This window comes from Mytilus edulis, chromosome 10, assembly GCF_963676685.1.
Source record: "Mytilus edulis chromosome 10, xbMytEdul2.2, whole genome shotgun sequence".
Taxonomy (NCBI): Eukaryota; Metazoa; Mollusca; class Bivalvia; order Mytilida; family Mytilidae; genus Mytilus; species Mytilus edulis.
In genome coordinates this window covers 77032335-77046970 of record NC_092353.1, presented here as the reverse complement: position 1 = coordinate 77046970, position 14636 = coordinate 77032335, and the positions used below count along the sequence as shown (strand labels likewise).

Sequence of the window (14636 nt, the reverse complement as noted above, 5' to 3'; positions counted from 1 at the left end):
TCACTGGTCAAAACAAAGACTGAAAAATTGGTATTTGATAATTATTTTCTAATTATGTGAATTAGCATGTTAAATTTTAACTCAGAGTGTTGGATGAATAAAAAGCTGGTTTCAAAATTATATGTTTTTGTTTGAAATATGCATTTAATTTGCAACTGGTTATCAATTTTTTTTTTTACATACATGTAATAATTATCATGAGACACTTTATTTCGTAGCTTTCGTAAAATTATTTTAACTAATTTTGTAGAGAAAGAGTCAGGAGCTACATGTACCCAACCAAACCAACAAACAGAATGTGTACCTAATGCTGAATGTCAGGGTGGAGTTTGTACCTGTAATACTGGTTACTATGACGATAATTTTTCTACCACCGGGGGACAATGTGTATCAGGTAGAGTTCCTTTTTTGAAGTTGTTACCTGCAAAATGGCTGTTTTCAAGGGTTTTTGTGATTAGTTTTAAAAAATATAATGGATAAGAGAAATTGAAGTAGTGAAATATAGAAGGGAGTAAATAAATATAGTACAAAATATTTAATGATATAAGATCTACCAATATATCAAGAAGACAGAAATCTTTCAATGGACACACAATTGAACTGTTTCCATGGTAAAAAGTGAATGAAAAATCTTAAAATTACAACACATCACCCCTTTAACAAAATAATAATGTACAGGAAAACTTGACAATTCATCATATCTTTTTCTTGTAGAATTGTTACTTTTGTATTGCAGAATTAGAGTCAGGACTGGCATGTACTCTGAGCAACCTACCGACAGAATGTATACTTAATTCTGTATGTAAAAGTAATGGTAATCTAGGATTACAGTGTACTTGTAACAGTGGATATTATGATAGTAACTTTGGCACTACAGGTGGATCTTGTGAACAAGGTGAATTTTTAATTTGATATTTTAAAACATTCTAATTTCAATTCATTTTTTTTTCGAAAAAATTGACGTATAACATAAACCTTTTTTTGTTGTTGCAGAAAACTAAATGTCCTCTAGTTGTCTTTTTAAGTTTTGTTTGAATGCTGATTTGTTATCCCACATGTCCATCAGATAGTTCACCCTTAAGGATGTACTTAGATGATCTAAGGTAAAATATAATAAATCAAGAATTCAAAATTATACTTCAAGCTTGAAGAGTATTAGTTAAGGATCATAATAAGCTACAATATTGATAGATAATGGAGCTCCTTTTCTAGATATTTGATTTTTAAAATGTGACGGGAAAAGGCTGACTCGGACTTTTACCTTATATTTGCATTGGTATTATTTGGGTCTCAAATCAGAATGAAAGAAAATTATGAATCTGCTGAAATTTTGTTAAGTGAACTTTTATGAGCTGTTTAGTCTTATGTTAAAAGATACATAGGTGTTATGGGGCAAAATATTTTACCTTGTATCATATGGAAAACACCAAGGAGTCCAAACATTTGACACTTATTCCAAAACCTCACCTAAGTACATCCTTAATGTCAAGATTTAGTAAATGGACTAATTCACAGTAAATGTTGCATTAACATTTTTGACTTGTGACATTTTACGTTTTGAAACATATTTGTTACCATTTTCATAATGAAATTAGCATTAACAAAATTCTTACCTTTCAAATTGGCTCAATATCATTCATCCATCCATTTATTCATATTTGTACTTTAAGTGTCATAGTACATTTTAAAATCTATATTTTTAAAATGCATTTTGCATGTTACATTTCATTAATATGAATATATTGCCATATAGATTCGTAATATCAAAAATAAATGTTGGTATTGAATTTTCTTGTTTTTCCGTAGTCAATATACAAATGAAGGTATGATTGCAAATAAAACAACTATCCTCAAGAGACACATCATATATTTCTATCAGAAAACTTTTTTTGTTAAATATTTAAATGACTTGTGTGGTTCCCTTATATCCACGAAAACCCCAATCAATTGTTAAATAACGAAATATCATCAATCCATGTGTGTATAACTTTAGTAAATGAACAAGGGCAATGACTTAGGCAAATCATTAACCAATCGTTTTCTTAAACTATATGTAAATACGAATAATTGTTGTGAAGTCTTTAAATATATCATTATTTACTTAAGAGTTACAAACAGGAGTGACATGTACTCAGAGTAACCAACCCATAGAATGTGTTCCTAATGCTGTGTGTGAGAATAAAGGATCAGGACAAAAGTGTTACTGTACCAGTGATTATTATGATAGCAATGGTATCAATCCTGGTGGAACATGTAGTTCAAGTAAGATATGATGTCATTAGTTCATTTCATTTTTCATTTAAAGTTCCAATTGGACTAATTTCTATAAGTTTAGAACCACATAAATGTGCACAGATATGATTAAAACATGCAACTATTTAAATATTCATTTTATTTAACATGTTTAACTTACAAATATTTTCCCTATATTTGAGTTAACTTCACACAAGTGGATTTACTGCTTCAATTATATGTGGGAAACTTGATGAAAGCTCTGTTTTGAAGATAATTACAGATGCTATACAGGCACAAATTTCAAACTTACTGAAAGGTTTTAAAATTATAATGTCAATCTCTTTGAAGACTCAGTTTATTATCTTTTCAAGATCAAGAATAAGTAGCCGTTGAGGCAGGCTTCGTTTGATGCCAATGATTCAGTTAAAGGTCAAAGGTTGTGGCTGTATACCTTTTTAAAGAAAAACATGTTTGCCAGGAAAATATGAAGTTCTTTAACTCATATCAAAATATTTTGAGAAATACAAAACAAAATAACAAAATATATTTTACAAGTGTAAGCTTAGGTGTTTTTTCTACTTCTTCATATAAATTTCAAGTCTGGAATACATCACTCTGTGTAAATGTATTCAAAAGATTATAAGATAAGGGTTAAAATATTTCAGAAGAACAATGGTTAATTTTGTTAAATGATAACTCAGATAATTTATAAAGGAAAAGGTACGATAAGGCCTGTTGTTGGCCCCCTATTTTCTCATTTTTCTAAATTTATTTTGGAAAGCTACTTACCATATTAAAACATTCCCTGATGTTTGAAGTTTGTTTGGATGAACTTCAAAACCACTAATTTTGGCAACATTTGAGGTGAGGGGAGTTATCTTTCTGTTATTATTCAAATATTGTAATTATTATTCATTTTGCAGGTGATTTTACAACAAATTGATATTTTTTTAGTGCCTGCGCCAACTTGTACCAGGATTTTTTTTATTGCAATGTCATAAGAACTGTTCTTGCTGTCTAAATCGCAATATTTTTTCCGAGTCACGCGAAATTTTAAGAAACAATGGCAAAAAAATCGTTATTTTCCTTCTTTTGACGTTTTGGATGTTCTTTACCACCACCCTAACCTCACCCTTTTTCTGAAATTAACAGTTTGAAGTTCGTCGTCCAAACAAACTTCAAACCTACGGGAATAGTTTAACGTGATAAGTAGCTTTCCAAAGCAAAATTTAGAAAATGAGAAAATAGGGGGCCAAAAACGGGCCTTATCGTACCTTGTCCCTTACAATTATCGTTTAAATTTTCTAAGCATTTAGTTAAAAAAATACTTTTATACATTTGTGGTTTAAATCATAAAGCAGTTTTAATTTATATGACGTAATACACCACTAAAGGAAAAGGAGAAGATTGAGATCTCAATGATTTATTGCAACCCTCCACATACCCATGTGCTTGTATTAAGTAAGAGAACCACCCCAGCGGTTACTCTTTTATCATATCTGAATGTGTGTTTGTTATTTAGAGGTGTTAGTGGTGTTTGCCGATATTTAGTTGTTGTCAATGTATTGACAGTGTGTATAAAAAAGGAAAGAGTAAGAGCTTGCTAAATTATATTAATACCTGCTTATTGTTGAAGACTTCAACATGTTGTCCTCTCGATATTTTTTTTTAGGGGTTATAGTCTAATTAATACCCATAAAAATTAGTGATGTTCAAATTTAAGTTCCTTGAATGATCCTTCTTAAATTTTTTTTCTTTAATTTTTTGACGATTTGAATATTTTGTTTATTTAGAGATACTTGTTGATCAGGGATGTACTTATAATGGACCTTCAGACCAGTGTAAAGATCCGAATTCACAATGTATACTGACATCTGGTAGTGTCACATGTGTTTGTTTATCGAATTATGTTAAACTGATAACACAATTTGTGATTTCATACGCTCATCTGACCAAAAAAGGCCACATGAGTTTATCACTCTGCCTCTTGTGTCCGACATACGTTCAGCCAAATTATTTTATGTTTTTTTTATTAATATTTCACAGCTTTTGATGATTATTGTATAAGCTCTGTATGGGCTTTGCTCATTGTTGAAGGCCTATGGTAACCTATAGTTGTAATGTCCGTGGTGTCATTTGGTCTCTTGTTGAGAGTTTTCTCATTGGTAATCATATAACATCTTTTTTTATATAAATATTAGCAGATCTATAGAACTTTGAAGCAGGAAAAGTAACTAAATTAAAAAAATCAACAGGTAGGTCAACTTTGCAAAAAAGTTAAATACCCCAATATAGTTGTTGCTTTTGAATTATAGCCATTTTTTTTTTATCTAACCTATTACCGTTGATCTTGACCTCATGTTAATAATTTTGCGACTTCTTTATTGCTATGTTGAGTTCTCAACTATAATGAATAACAAAATAACTATATTTTGTATACTGATTCCTTGTAAGGTCTAAATGTCTGTTAGATGAAGTTCACCTGACCACGACCTTATTTCTTGTATCAGGAATTAGTACTTTAAATATTTTGTATATGGGAAAAACATCCGATCTTTACCTCATTTGGCGGTCAATTTTTCAAAACTGTGACTTTGTGATTTGGTCTGATTTTCTTATACGATAGGTAAATGGTCGTCTATATGCAGTGCGTAGAATGATAGTAATGTGTTCATGTTTCTCTTGCTTGGTTTATTGAGCCTTGACCTGATTATCATAGATCGTTGGAAATTTATGTGATACATTAAGACAGTCTTGACTTTTAAGAATCAATATAAAATCAGTTTAAGTTAAGTAGATGAGATATAAAAAAGAAGATGTGGTATGATTGCCAATGAGATAACTGTCCACAAGAGACCAAAATGACGCAGACATTAACAACTATAGGTCATCTTACGGCATTCAACAATGAGAAAAGCCCATACCGCATAGTCAGAGGCTTTACATTTACGTCATAATGAATGAACCAAACTTAACAAGTCATCCTTCGGTTTAATTATTTTTTTAAACAATCAGCGAATCGACACATCATACAACCTTTTTAAACTCGTCCACTGAGATCATATGACAAAAAGCTACATATAATAGCTTGCAGTTGATATCTTACAATATCAATACTTACAGCGTGATTAGCAAAAGTTGCTATATATATAATTATAATGAAGGTAAACAATAATTATCGAAATGAAACATTAGGTTCTTGGGGTCCTCTTTTTAAATTTCTTAAACTGCAGAGCATGGAGAATTCTAATGTTGAAAAGGTAAAAATAATATATCAGATTCTTATATTTGTTTTTATTATTTATGCAATTCAAGGTTTCTTGTTCAGTTGCACAAGTGATACCTATGAACCCCAAGAAGACCTTCTCCGAAAGGAGTTATGCATTTTGAGGCCACTGTTTTAATTGTTAGTTTCTCGTTCAACTGATATTGCATTAAAGGTTTTTTCAAATGTGAAAATTAATGCAGGTTGGTCATTTATCATTGTTAAAAAAGAAATTAAGGTAGATTAACTGTATACCGTCATCTTTGATTGCAGTAAACATTGGGTCTTACAGACGAACATGGTTCTCCCCTACTTTTTCTAATTGAAAGAGTATTGGACGATTGGTTATCGGCCTTGTTCTTACATGTATATGCATGTTTTGAGACGGATTGGCAATTATTGAGGAAGGCTTTCTATTTAAACAATCAACAATATGTGGTTGGGTAAATCATTATAAAATTTTGAACATTTATATAGATATGACGTCCATTTTAACTGAACTAGTATGCATATTTGTTTAGGGGCCACCTGAAGGACGTGTCCGGGTGCGGCAGTTTTTCGCTACATCGAAGAACCATTGGTGGCCTTCGGCTGTTGTCTGCTCTATGGTCGGGTTGTTGTCGCTTTGACACATTCCCCATTTCCATTCTCAATTTTATTTTAAATATTTCTAGATTCTACCACTTCATATCGTGTAATACAATATTGTTCGAATCTCCACAGTTAAATTTTAAATATGTAAACATATTTAAAATTAAACTGTCATAAGTGGATCAATATCGTATTACACGAGATGAAGTAGTGGAATCTGTTTCTCAAAAGATTTTTAAGCAATAAGCGGACAAACTGATTCCTTTTTATTCAAAATAATCTGCAAAAAATCCGTTCTTTCTATGTGGCGTCATCAGGCATCGTCGTGTTTTCTTATGCTGTTACAATAGACAATTCAGAGGAAAGCTAGAAAATTTGACGTCATAATCGATATTTGACCTATGAAAAACTGAGATCAAACGAACCACACGTTGATTAAATAAAAATAATCAACATGTAAGAAAAAGGGTAGGAATAAGATAAATATAATGTCATAAATTCGTATATTTTTACTAATTTGATTTGTTCAGGGATAGGTACATGTTAAACTATATTTTCGAAGGTATATAGAAAAACGGCGGATAGCAGATCAATATATCCTTGTGTCGACCTTTCACAAACTATAATTGTATAGTTTATATATAAAGCACTCATTTGTTTTTGCTGGATTATTTTATTTTCAACATTGCCATATGACGGAGGATTACTCTTTTTTTTTATAAATATTATAAACAATGTTAAATATAGCAAATATTTTGCTCGATTCAATGTTTCATCATAGCCAGATAAGGTTAGATATTCTTTCCGTACAAATGGGATTTGTAACATAAAGCACATATTTGTTTTTGCTGGATTCATTTATTTTTAAGATATCCATATAAGGGAAGAAAACTATTTTATTACAAATGTTTGTTAAATAAAATATCATTAATTTTTTATAACAAGAACAAGTTTCGTGACAACATTTTTTCTTTCTTATAAAAGCGTATTATATACCTTATCTTTTCATCCTTTATTTGAAAAAGTCATCTTATAGATTTCTTCTTAATCACAAAAATCTTATCTATTCTTTTGTTGAAAGTAATGTAAAATCTTCATTTTTTATGAACTATTCAAAAATCCATCTTATGAGATTTATATTAATGATACGTCGTAAGAAAGAAAATATGTATTACAATACCCTGCAATTTAATATAATTTTACCTGTTTTGAAAATTGATTTTTTTTTACTCTCTAGGTAAAAGACTTTGTGTGGCATATAAAGGTTTCATTTGTAATGTCTTTTTTCCCCCACAGAGGCAGATGTAGGAGTTGCATGTGATCCCATTCAGATAGGGGAATGCAATGACCCTCATTCGTCATGTGTACCAGCTGATGTTGGAAACAAGTGCCTTTGTAATGTTGGATATTACGATAATAGTGGAACATGTACAATACGTAAGTTTAACATTTAACCAATTAGACTTGTACACTATAAAACTGTGATTGTGTAATTATGTATTCATGCAATTTTTTGATTAACAATATTGTAAACTATCTTATTTTCACATTAGTTTTTCGTCCCATTCAATATTTTCCAGCCTTTTCTTTAATTGTCTGAAAGTTTGTGTATAAGGGAATTCGCAAGTTTTTCATATTGTAACAATTTATCATTGTCCTATTTTTCTACTTTCATAATTGCATGAAGTACAGTTTTTCTAGATTTAACCCAGTTGTTGATATTTATCTAGTTTGATGGCGCAAATAATATACATAGACAATAACTGTTTAGTGTCTTTAAATATCAGCTGTATTTGTACGAGGCTAGGAAAACAAGGAGTATGCGAGCTTTAACGAGCTACTACGCCTGTTTCGAGCCGAGTACAAATACAGCTGATATTTAAAGACACTAAACAGTTATTGTCTTTATCCTGCAATTAATTCTGTATATTGTTTGTGTTTTGAAAGACACAAAAACTAACATATTTAGCATTTATTTCGATTTGTAATTCCTTGAGGCCCGCGTAGTAATATCAAAATCACACATTACGCTGAAGACGGGTTCGCAAAAAAGAATCTCAAATGGTCAACAATAATACATCGCTCAAGGTGAATAATTATCTATTTTAACATAACAACTAATTTCAACAGTAAAACAAATAACAAAACATTGTCAAATTTGAAACAGAAGTGTACGAGTTGTCCTACGCTTCCAACTTGACATTCACTAAACATGCATGCTGAAATTGACATAGTTGATTTTGTAACACAATCATACACATTCAAGTTTTGAAATCGACAATTGTCATCGTCATTGGAATGCAACTGGAATACACATTCTGAGGTCACAGAGGTTCAAACAATACTCAGTCCAGCAGTGGGCGGAGCTTTAAAGCGATATCTGTGTAGTATACAGATACAGCATAGCGATATCTGTAGGGCTGTATCTGTATAGTAGAACACCCAAGTGCAGGATAAAATCAGAAAACAATTTTATCTGTGTTCTTAGAGAAAATTTTGTCACTTCACATATAATTTTTTTTATATTCTTAAAAAAAAATCACCTTTACCATGAATTTAAACACAACAAATTTTACGACCTGCTAGTCAAATGCGTTTTGTTAAATTATACTTGTTCACTTTTTTGGGTATTTTGGTTATGTTGTTTATGCTGTATCTAGACTCCTCTACCAAGAAATTGGTTTTGCATGCACTCCTATAAATTATGGTTTTTATCCAACGTAATCATAGATTTGACAGTTGCTTTCAATGACGACTTGATCATATTTTTCGTTTGGGCTTGGATTATATTTGTCTTTCGGTTTATATGATTAGTTTATCCTATCTCGACTTTTCAAAATTCAAGTTTGTAACCCGGATTTTTCTCTCTCAATTGATTTATGAACAGCGGAAAGCTATGTTGCTTTTATTGGCCTGAAAATGATTTATTAAGTATTTTAACTTTATATCAGATATTGATTTTTATAAAAAAAAAAGAGTGGTACTCAAACAGAAAAGAACTGAAAGCAACACTTCATGTGTTTCATAAGTTTTAGATTGCAAATTCTGTTAACGTAGCAATCGTGAATTTTATTAGACAATGACGTCATCTAAATTTGAAAGAATTACAGAAAAAAACCATTTTGAATAAAAAATTAAGATTTTTCTACTTAATTTCAGGGATTAAAAGTATAAGAATACAGTGTAAGAACCAATTAAAGCCAACAGACAACAAATAAAGTAACACTTTTGCTTTTCTAGTTTAATATATGAGAATTCATGTCGAAAAATTACTGTTTTTTCCCTAAGATGCCTAAAGCCTATGTTAACCAAAATTACCAGGATTATTGTATAGAAGGATTTTCTGTCACCTTGAAACCACTACGTGAAAGCTGGATAGGCTGTAAAGAGTAGTACATAAGTGAACCTTTCCTTCAAATTGTTAGGCCAATGTTTGTGGCAATGGTGTTTCAGGACGATTGATATATTTAAAAACATTTACGTGATAATATGCAAATAATTTTGCTAAGATGGGACAAATGCTCATTGCAACATTCAGTTAATTGTTATTATAAAATTTTATCATTTTAATATTCAGAGGTGTTATTGGAAATTCCGTGTACTGCTAATAGACCTGATAATCAGTGTATAGATGAGAATGCGGAATGTAAAGATAGTACTGGTTTAAAGTGTCTCTGTAAAGATATATTTTACAAGGATAAAGATGGAATATGTAAACAAAGTAAGTAATTTGTATTCTAACATCTATACAAGCATGAGGATTTTAATACAATAATTTGGGAATACCTATTATAGGTAAATATTGAGCTGATCAAATTAAATTAAAATCAATGCATGTGGATTGGTTTGTAAGCCAATGAGACATAAACATCTACAACATGATTTAAGACAGAAACATGAACAGCTACTGTTTAATGTCTACCTTATTTAATAATGAGCAAATTTGATAGTATATAGCAAGTAACAAAAGACATTTAAATGACAAAATGATTAACTATCAAATAGCAAAAACATCCAGCCAGATTTAAATAGAAAAAAAATACGCAGAAAACAGTTCAGCACCTGCATACGGGGTATATATCTCTTAATTGATACGATATTCCCGTGCTTGCGTTTCCTATCATGATTTTCTTGATAGAGGGTTACTGCTCACAAGGAAGCTATTAAACCAAGAGTTCCAAATGGTGAAGTTGAAATCATCCCTTCGTAAATTTTACGGACGCCATCACGAGTTGGTTGACCGTTATGGAATAACCGTTTCACATATGATATCGGATATGTTCCTTACGTCGTAACTACAATCCCCTTCCCTTTCATGAATGTGACCTACCGAATTAGACTATTTATCGGATTTGTAATCACATAAGCAACACGACGGGTGCCACATGTGGAGCAGGATCTGCTTACCCTTCCGGAGCACCTGAGATCACCCCTAGTTTTTGGTGGGGTTTGTGTTGTTTATTCTTTAGTTTTCTATGTTGTGTCATGTGTACTATTGTTTTTCTGTTTGTCTTTTTCATTTTTAGCCATGGCGTTGTCAGTTTGTTTTAGATTTATGAGTTTGACTGTCCCTTTGGTATCTTTCGTCCCTCTTTCCTTGACAATAACCTGACAACTACGGAATAATGGCAGAGAATTAGCGCAGTCATATATAAACATGATCGAGAATGCGGTGCGGCTTAACATGTTTGTGTACATACTTGAGAAACGTAATTGTAATCTTTAGTTCAGGTTATTCAATTAGAACAAACAAGTCTTAATTGAAAACAATGAACCAACTTGTGATTGCGTTAGATACAAACCGCAACTTTTATACGCATTCAAAACAAATGTATTGGTAGACTGGTCAAAATACAGCTCAAACAACATTTTCCAAAAGACCAAACAAATTCAAAGTATATTCTAACAAAACGCATTTGAACAGCTGGTAGGTTCTTAAACCCTGATGACTGTCATTGGTGATTGCCAAATAAACTGATCACCAGATGTAACAAAAAATGGATGAATAACTAACAGAAAATAATAATTTTTGCGGATCAGATGGTATACCGCAAACAAAAGGTGCAAAAATTAATACAAATTAGAACAACAAAATTAGTCTCTTCCGTGATGTGAAAAATCGAAAAATCGAAAAATATAATAAGTCTAAATTGAAAACAACATTCAAAACTGTTACTGCATTGGATTAACACCGCAATTTTTATACGTGTGCATGCATCTCAAATTTACAGATCACATTCGTATAAAAAATGTATACGTAGAGTAGATATCTTTTAAATAAATTATTTGAATAATAACAAGGTTTTAGAGAGACCATTACTTTGTAAAAAAGTTTAAATATATATGGAATGCATTTTTATTAAATTTAGGAGTGTTTTTGATACTTATGATTTCTTTTCAGAGGTAGCCCTGAATGCCACCTGTAGTGCTGGTCAGCCGTCAGATCAATGTGTAGACCTGAAGTCGGAATGTACCTCATCTTTGAGATGTTATTGTCAGAACGGATACTTTGAAAACAGTGGACATGTTTGTACTATAAGTAAGTTTTACAGACATGATTTCCAATCAATGCAAAGTACTTGATTAAACAGGCGAAATGTAGAAAAAGACTGTAGTTTGCACACCAACTTTAAGCCAAACAAAACTAAACAGACTTTACCAAACAGATGAAATTTAGAACAAGACTTAATTTTTCATCGCCAACTTTATGCAATACCTGGCTTTGATATGTTTACTGGTGTGAGTGTTTGTCTGTGCACTAGTCTGTTTGTTATGATGTTCGTTATGTATCAGGTTAATGTTTTGTGTAAAGATAGTTTGTTGTCACATAAGCATGAAACTGAGAACACATTTTTACTATGAGGTGAATATTATTCAATACTTATGACAAATACTTCATGGTTCAGAAAACATGACAATATAATAGTTTGAAGATTCATAATTAATTTAGGTATAAACATAATCTAGATATTTAGTTCAATTGTTCTTGCTAAATTAATCTGTTCGATATCTTAGTTAATAATTAAAGAACACTTTACATTTCAAAAATAATCTGGTTGATTTTTATGCGCCACCTACGATAGTAGAGGGGCATTATGTTATATGGTCTGTGGGTTCGTTCGTCCGTTCGTCCGGCCGTTCGTCCATTCGTTCGTTCGTCTGTCCCGCTTCAGGTTTCAGTTTTTGGTCGAGGTAGTTTAATGAAGTTGAAGTCCAATCAACCTGAAATTTAGTATACATGTTCCTTATGATATGATCTTTCTAATTTTAATGCCACATTAGAGTTCTGACCCCCAATTTCACGTCCACTGAACATAAAAAATTATAGTGGGAGTGGGGCATCCGTGTACTGGGGACACATTCTTGTTTTTCTTTAAGATAATCTGAAATTGTTTTTCTATTTTGGTCTAAGATATTACTAACGTTATTTCAACTGATCGGGCGGAGCTTACGTTTTAATTTGCATAACGACAGTCTATTCGAAGATGTGTGTGATGGTTGTCATTATAATTATAACTGATTTCTAATCACCTATCAGTGTCATCAAAGGAATTTACAAAAGAATGACTGGACATTTCATTGATAAGTTTATTCTAAAACACACATCTATAGATGGACTGGTTTATTATGAGCAAACCGGTTAAAGTCCGCCCAGTCAAGTGAAATAAATTGAGTAATACATAATATTTTTATCACTTGTTATTGGCTTTGTACTAGCTGTCAGTAACTGCATGTGCTATCAGATATATACTGTGTACCTTTTGATATACAAATACCCTACCACATTCGTTTTTTTTTACCGTCGCTGTTAAACGAAAGGGGTATAAAGTGTAACTCTTGACCGTGCGTCTTTCAGTCTGTTATCCTGTCCGTTCGTTCCAAATTGAATCCATTTTAAATGAATTTAATCATTTGTACTTATATGTTGTCCAATCTAAGGGGAAGGTTCTGCGCTATGTAGAACCCCGCAGTATTATTTATGTGCCTGTCACAAGTATTGGGTATGCAGTACAGTAGTTATCATTGGTTCATGTCTGATTTATTTTACCAAGGTAGCACCGGGTACATCCTTTCGAAGCCTCTATAATTAAACAGAGCAAGCAACAACGTCAAATTAAATATGTAAGCACAGCAGAACAAAAACAAAGGTTCACCACTAGACAAATAGTTGTCGTATTTGCAACATTGAACTTTCTCACAGTCACAACCTGTGATTTCTCATATTGATTTCAATTAATTGGTTATGTATATGATTTAATTTTCTGAAATGAAAACATAATGGTTATAATGTTAAGTGTTTATATATAATTACAGAGGTTGTATTAAATGATGTCTGTAACTCAGGACAATCAAATTACCAGTGTGAAGATATGAGTTCTGAATGCAAAACTGAAACTGGAACAGCTACTAACAAATGTTTGTGTAAAAATAATTTCTATGCCAACACTACAAACGTTTGTACAACAAGTATGTATTAAGTATAAACTTTGAATCATAAACAAAGTTTGATAAACTATATTCTGTAGGGGGGGGATTCAGAACTGGCCATTTGGTATACACTTTATGTTGAATTTTATCATGATTATAGTATGTATTTATATATCAATATAAAGAATTTCTTTTTGTCTCACCTGCAACATTGACCAAGATGCAGAAGTGATCTTTCTGCTCTCGTTTTTGTTTTCGATATTTGATATAAAGTTATAAACTGTAGCCATATATCTGTCTCAACAGTTTGATACATTAAAACAGAAAAACGTTATTTATAGAAATTACTAACTAAATATTTCTTCATTTTGTTTATATCATTATTTCGTTAGAAATTAATGTTATGCTGTCTACGATTTTGCGATATCTGAAATTAGCCAAAATTGTACTTTATTTGTATCAAATACACTTGCATATATATTTTTCTCTAAATTAAATGCAAAACCATGAATGTATCTTTTGTTTTATAGAAAGTGCACTTGGGGAGGTCTGTAGTAATGGACAGCCAACCAACCAATGTTCTGTAGCAAACTCAGAATGTATAGCAGAAGCAACAAACAGTTTGGTGTACAGATGTTTTTGTAAGACAAACTATTACAAAGATGTTCAGACATGCAAAGATTGTGAGTTTTATATATTTTGATTTATGTTTAGTATAGTAATATGGTGTTACTGTGTGATTTAGGATGATACAACTTTCAATAGATGGTACTTATCAATAAAGATGTTGACAGTTACAAATACATGTATAAACATGTTAAAAAAGACTATTTGCTGATAAATTATAAGACAGCTTTAACAATAAAACCAACGTGATAAATCGGATACAATCGAATGACATGTTATCGACATGACTTTCAACAGTGGTATTTTACTCTTGCAATATTTATTGACTTCGGATCTCTACATAAATAATGTTATATTAACTATATCTCACTAGCATGAACAGTAGCGATATGTTATGTAGCGTGAACTACAAATGTAAAAGCAAACAGTACAAAACAGTTGTAAAGTGTATGACACGTTAAACCAGTACTAAGCACAAAACAATTAAAAT

The 14636-nt window shown here is 31.3% G+C and overlaps 2 protein-coding genes across 2 annotated transcripts in view; one reads left to right on the top strand and one right to left on the bottom strand.

The window, feature by feature from the left end:
- LOC139491931 (E3 ubiquitin-protein ligase HACE1-like) overlaps window positions 1–14636 on the bottom strand; it is a 428049-nt gene that overhangs the window by 63926 nt on the left and 349487 nt on the right. The gene's annotated exons all lie outside the window — the stretch shown is intronic.
- Window positions 1–14636, top strand: part of LOC139491917 (tenascin-like) — a 75739-nt gene that overhangs the window by 6944 nt on the left and 54159 nt on the right. The window contains exons 3-10 of the mRNA XM_071279847.1: window positions 251–394; window positions 737–895; window positions 2107–2262; window positions 7388–7528; window positions 9669–9812; window positions 11493–11630; window positions 13406–13558; window positions 14050–14202. Of these exons, the coding sequence (XP_071135948.1) occupies window positions 251–394; window positions 737–895; window positions 2107–2262; window positions 7388–7528; window positions 9669–9812; window positions 11493–11630; window positions 13406–13558; window positions 14050–14202 (1188 nt within the window). The remainder of the gene's footprint in view (window positions 1–250; window positions 395–736; window positions 896–2106; window positions 2263–7387; window positions 7529–9668; window positions 9813–11492; window positions 11631–13405; window positions 13559–14049; window positions 14203–14636) is intronic.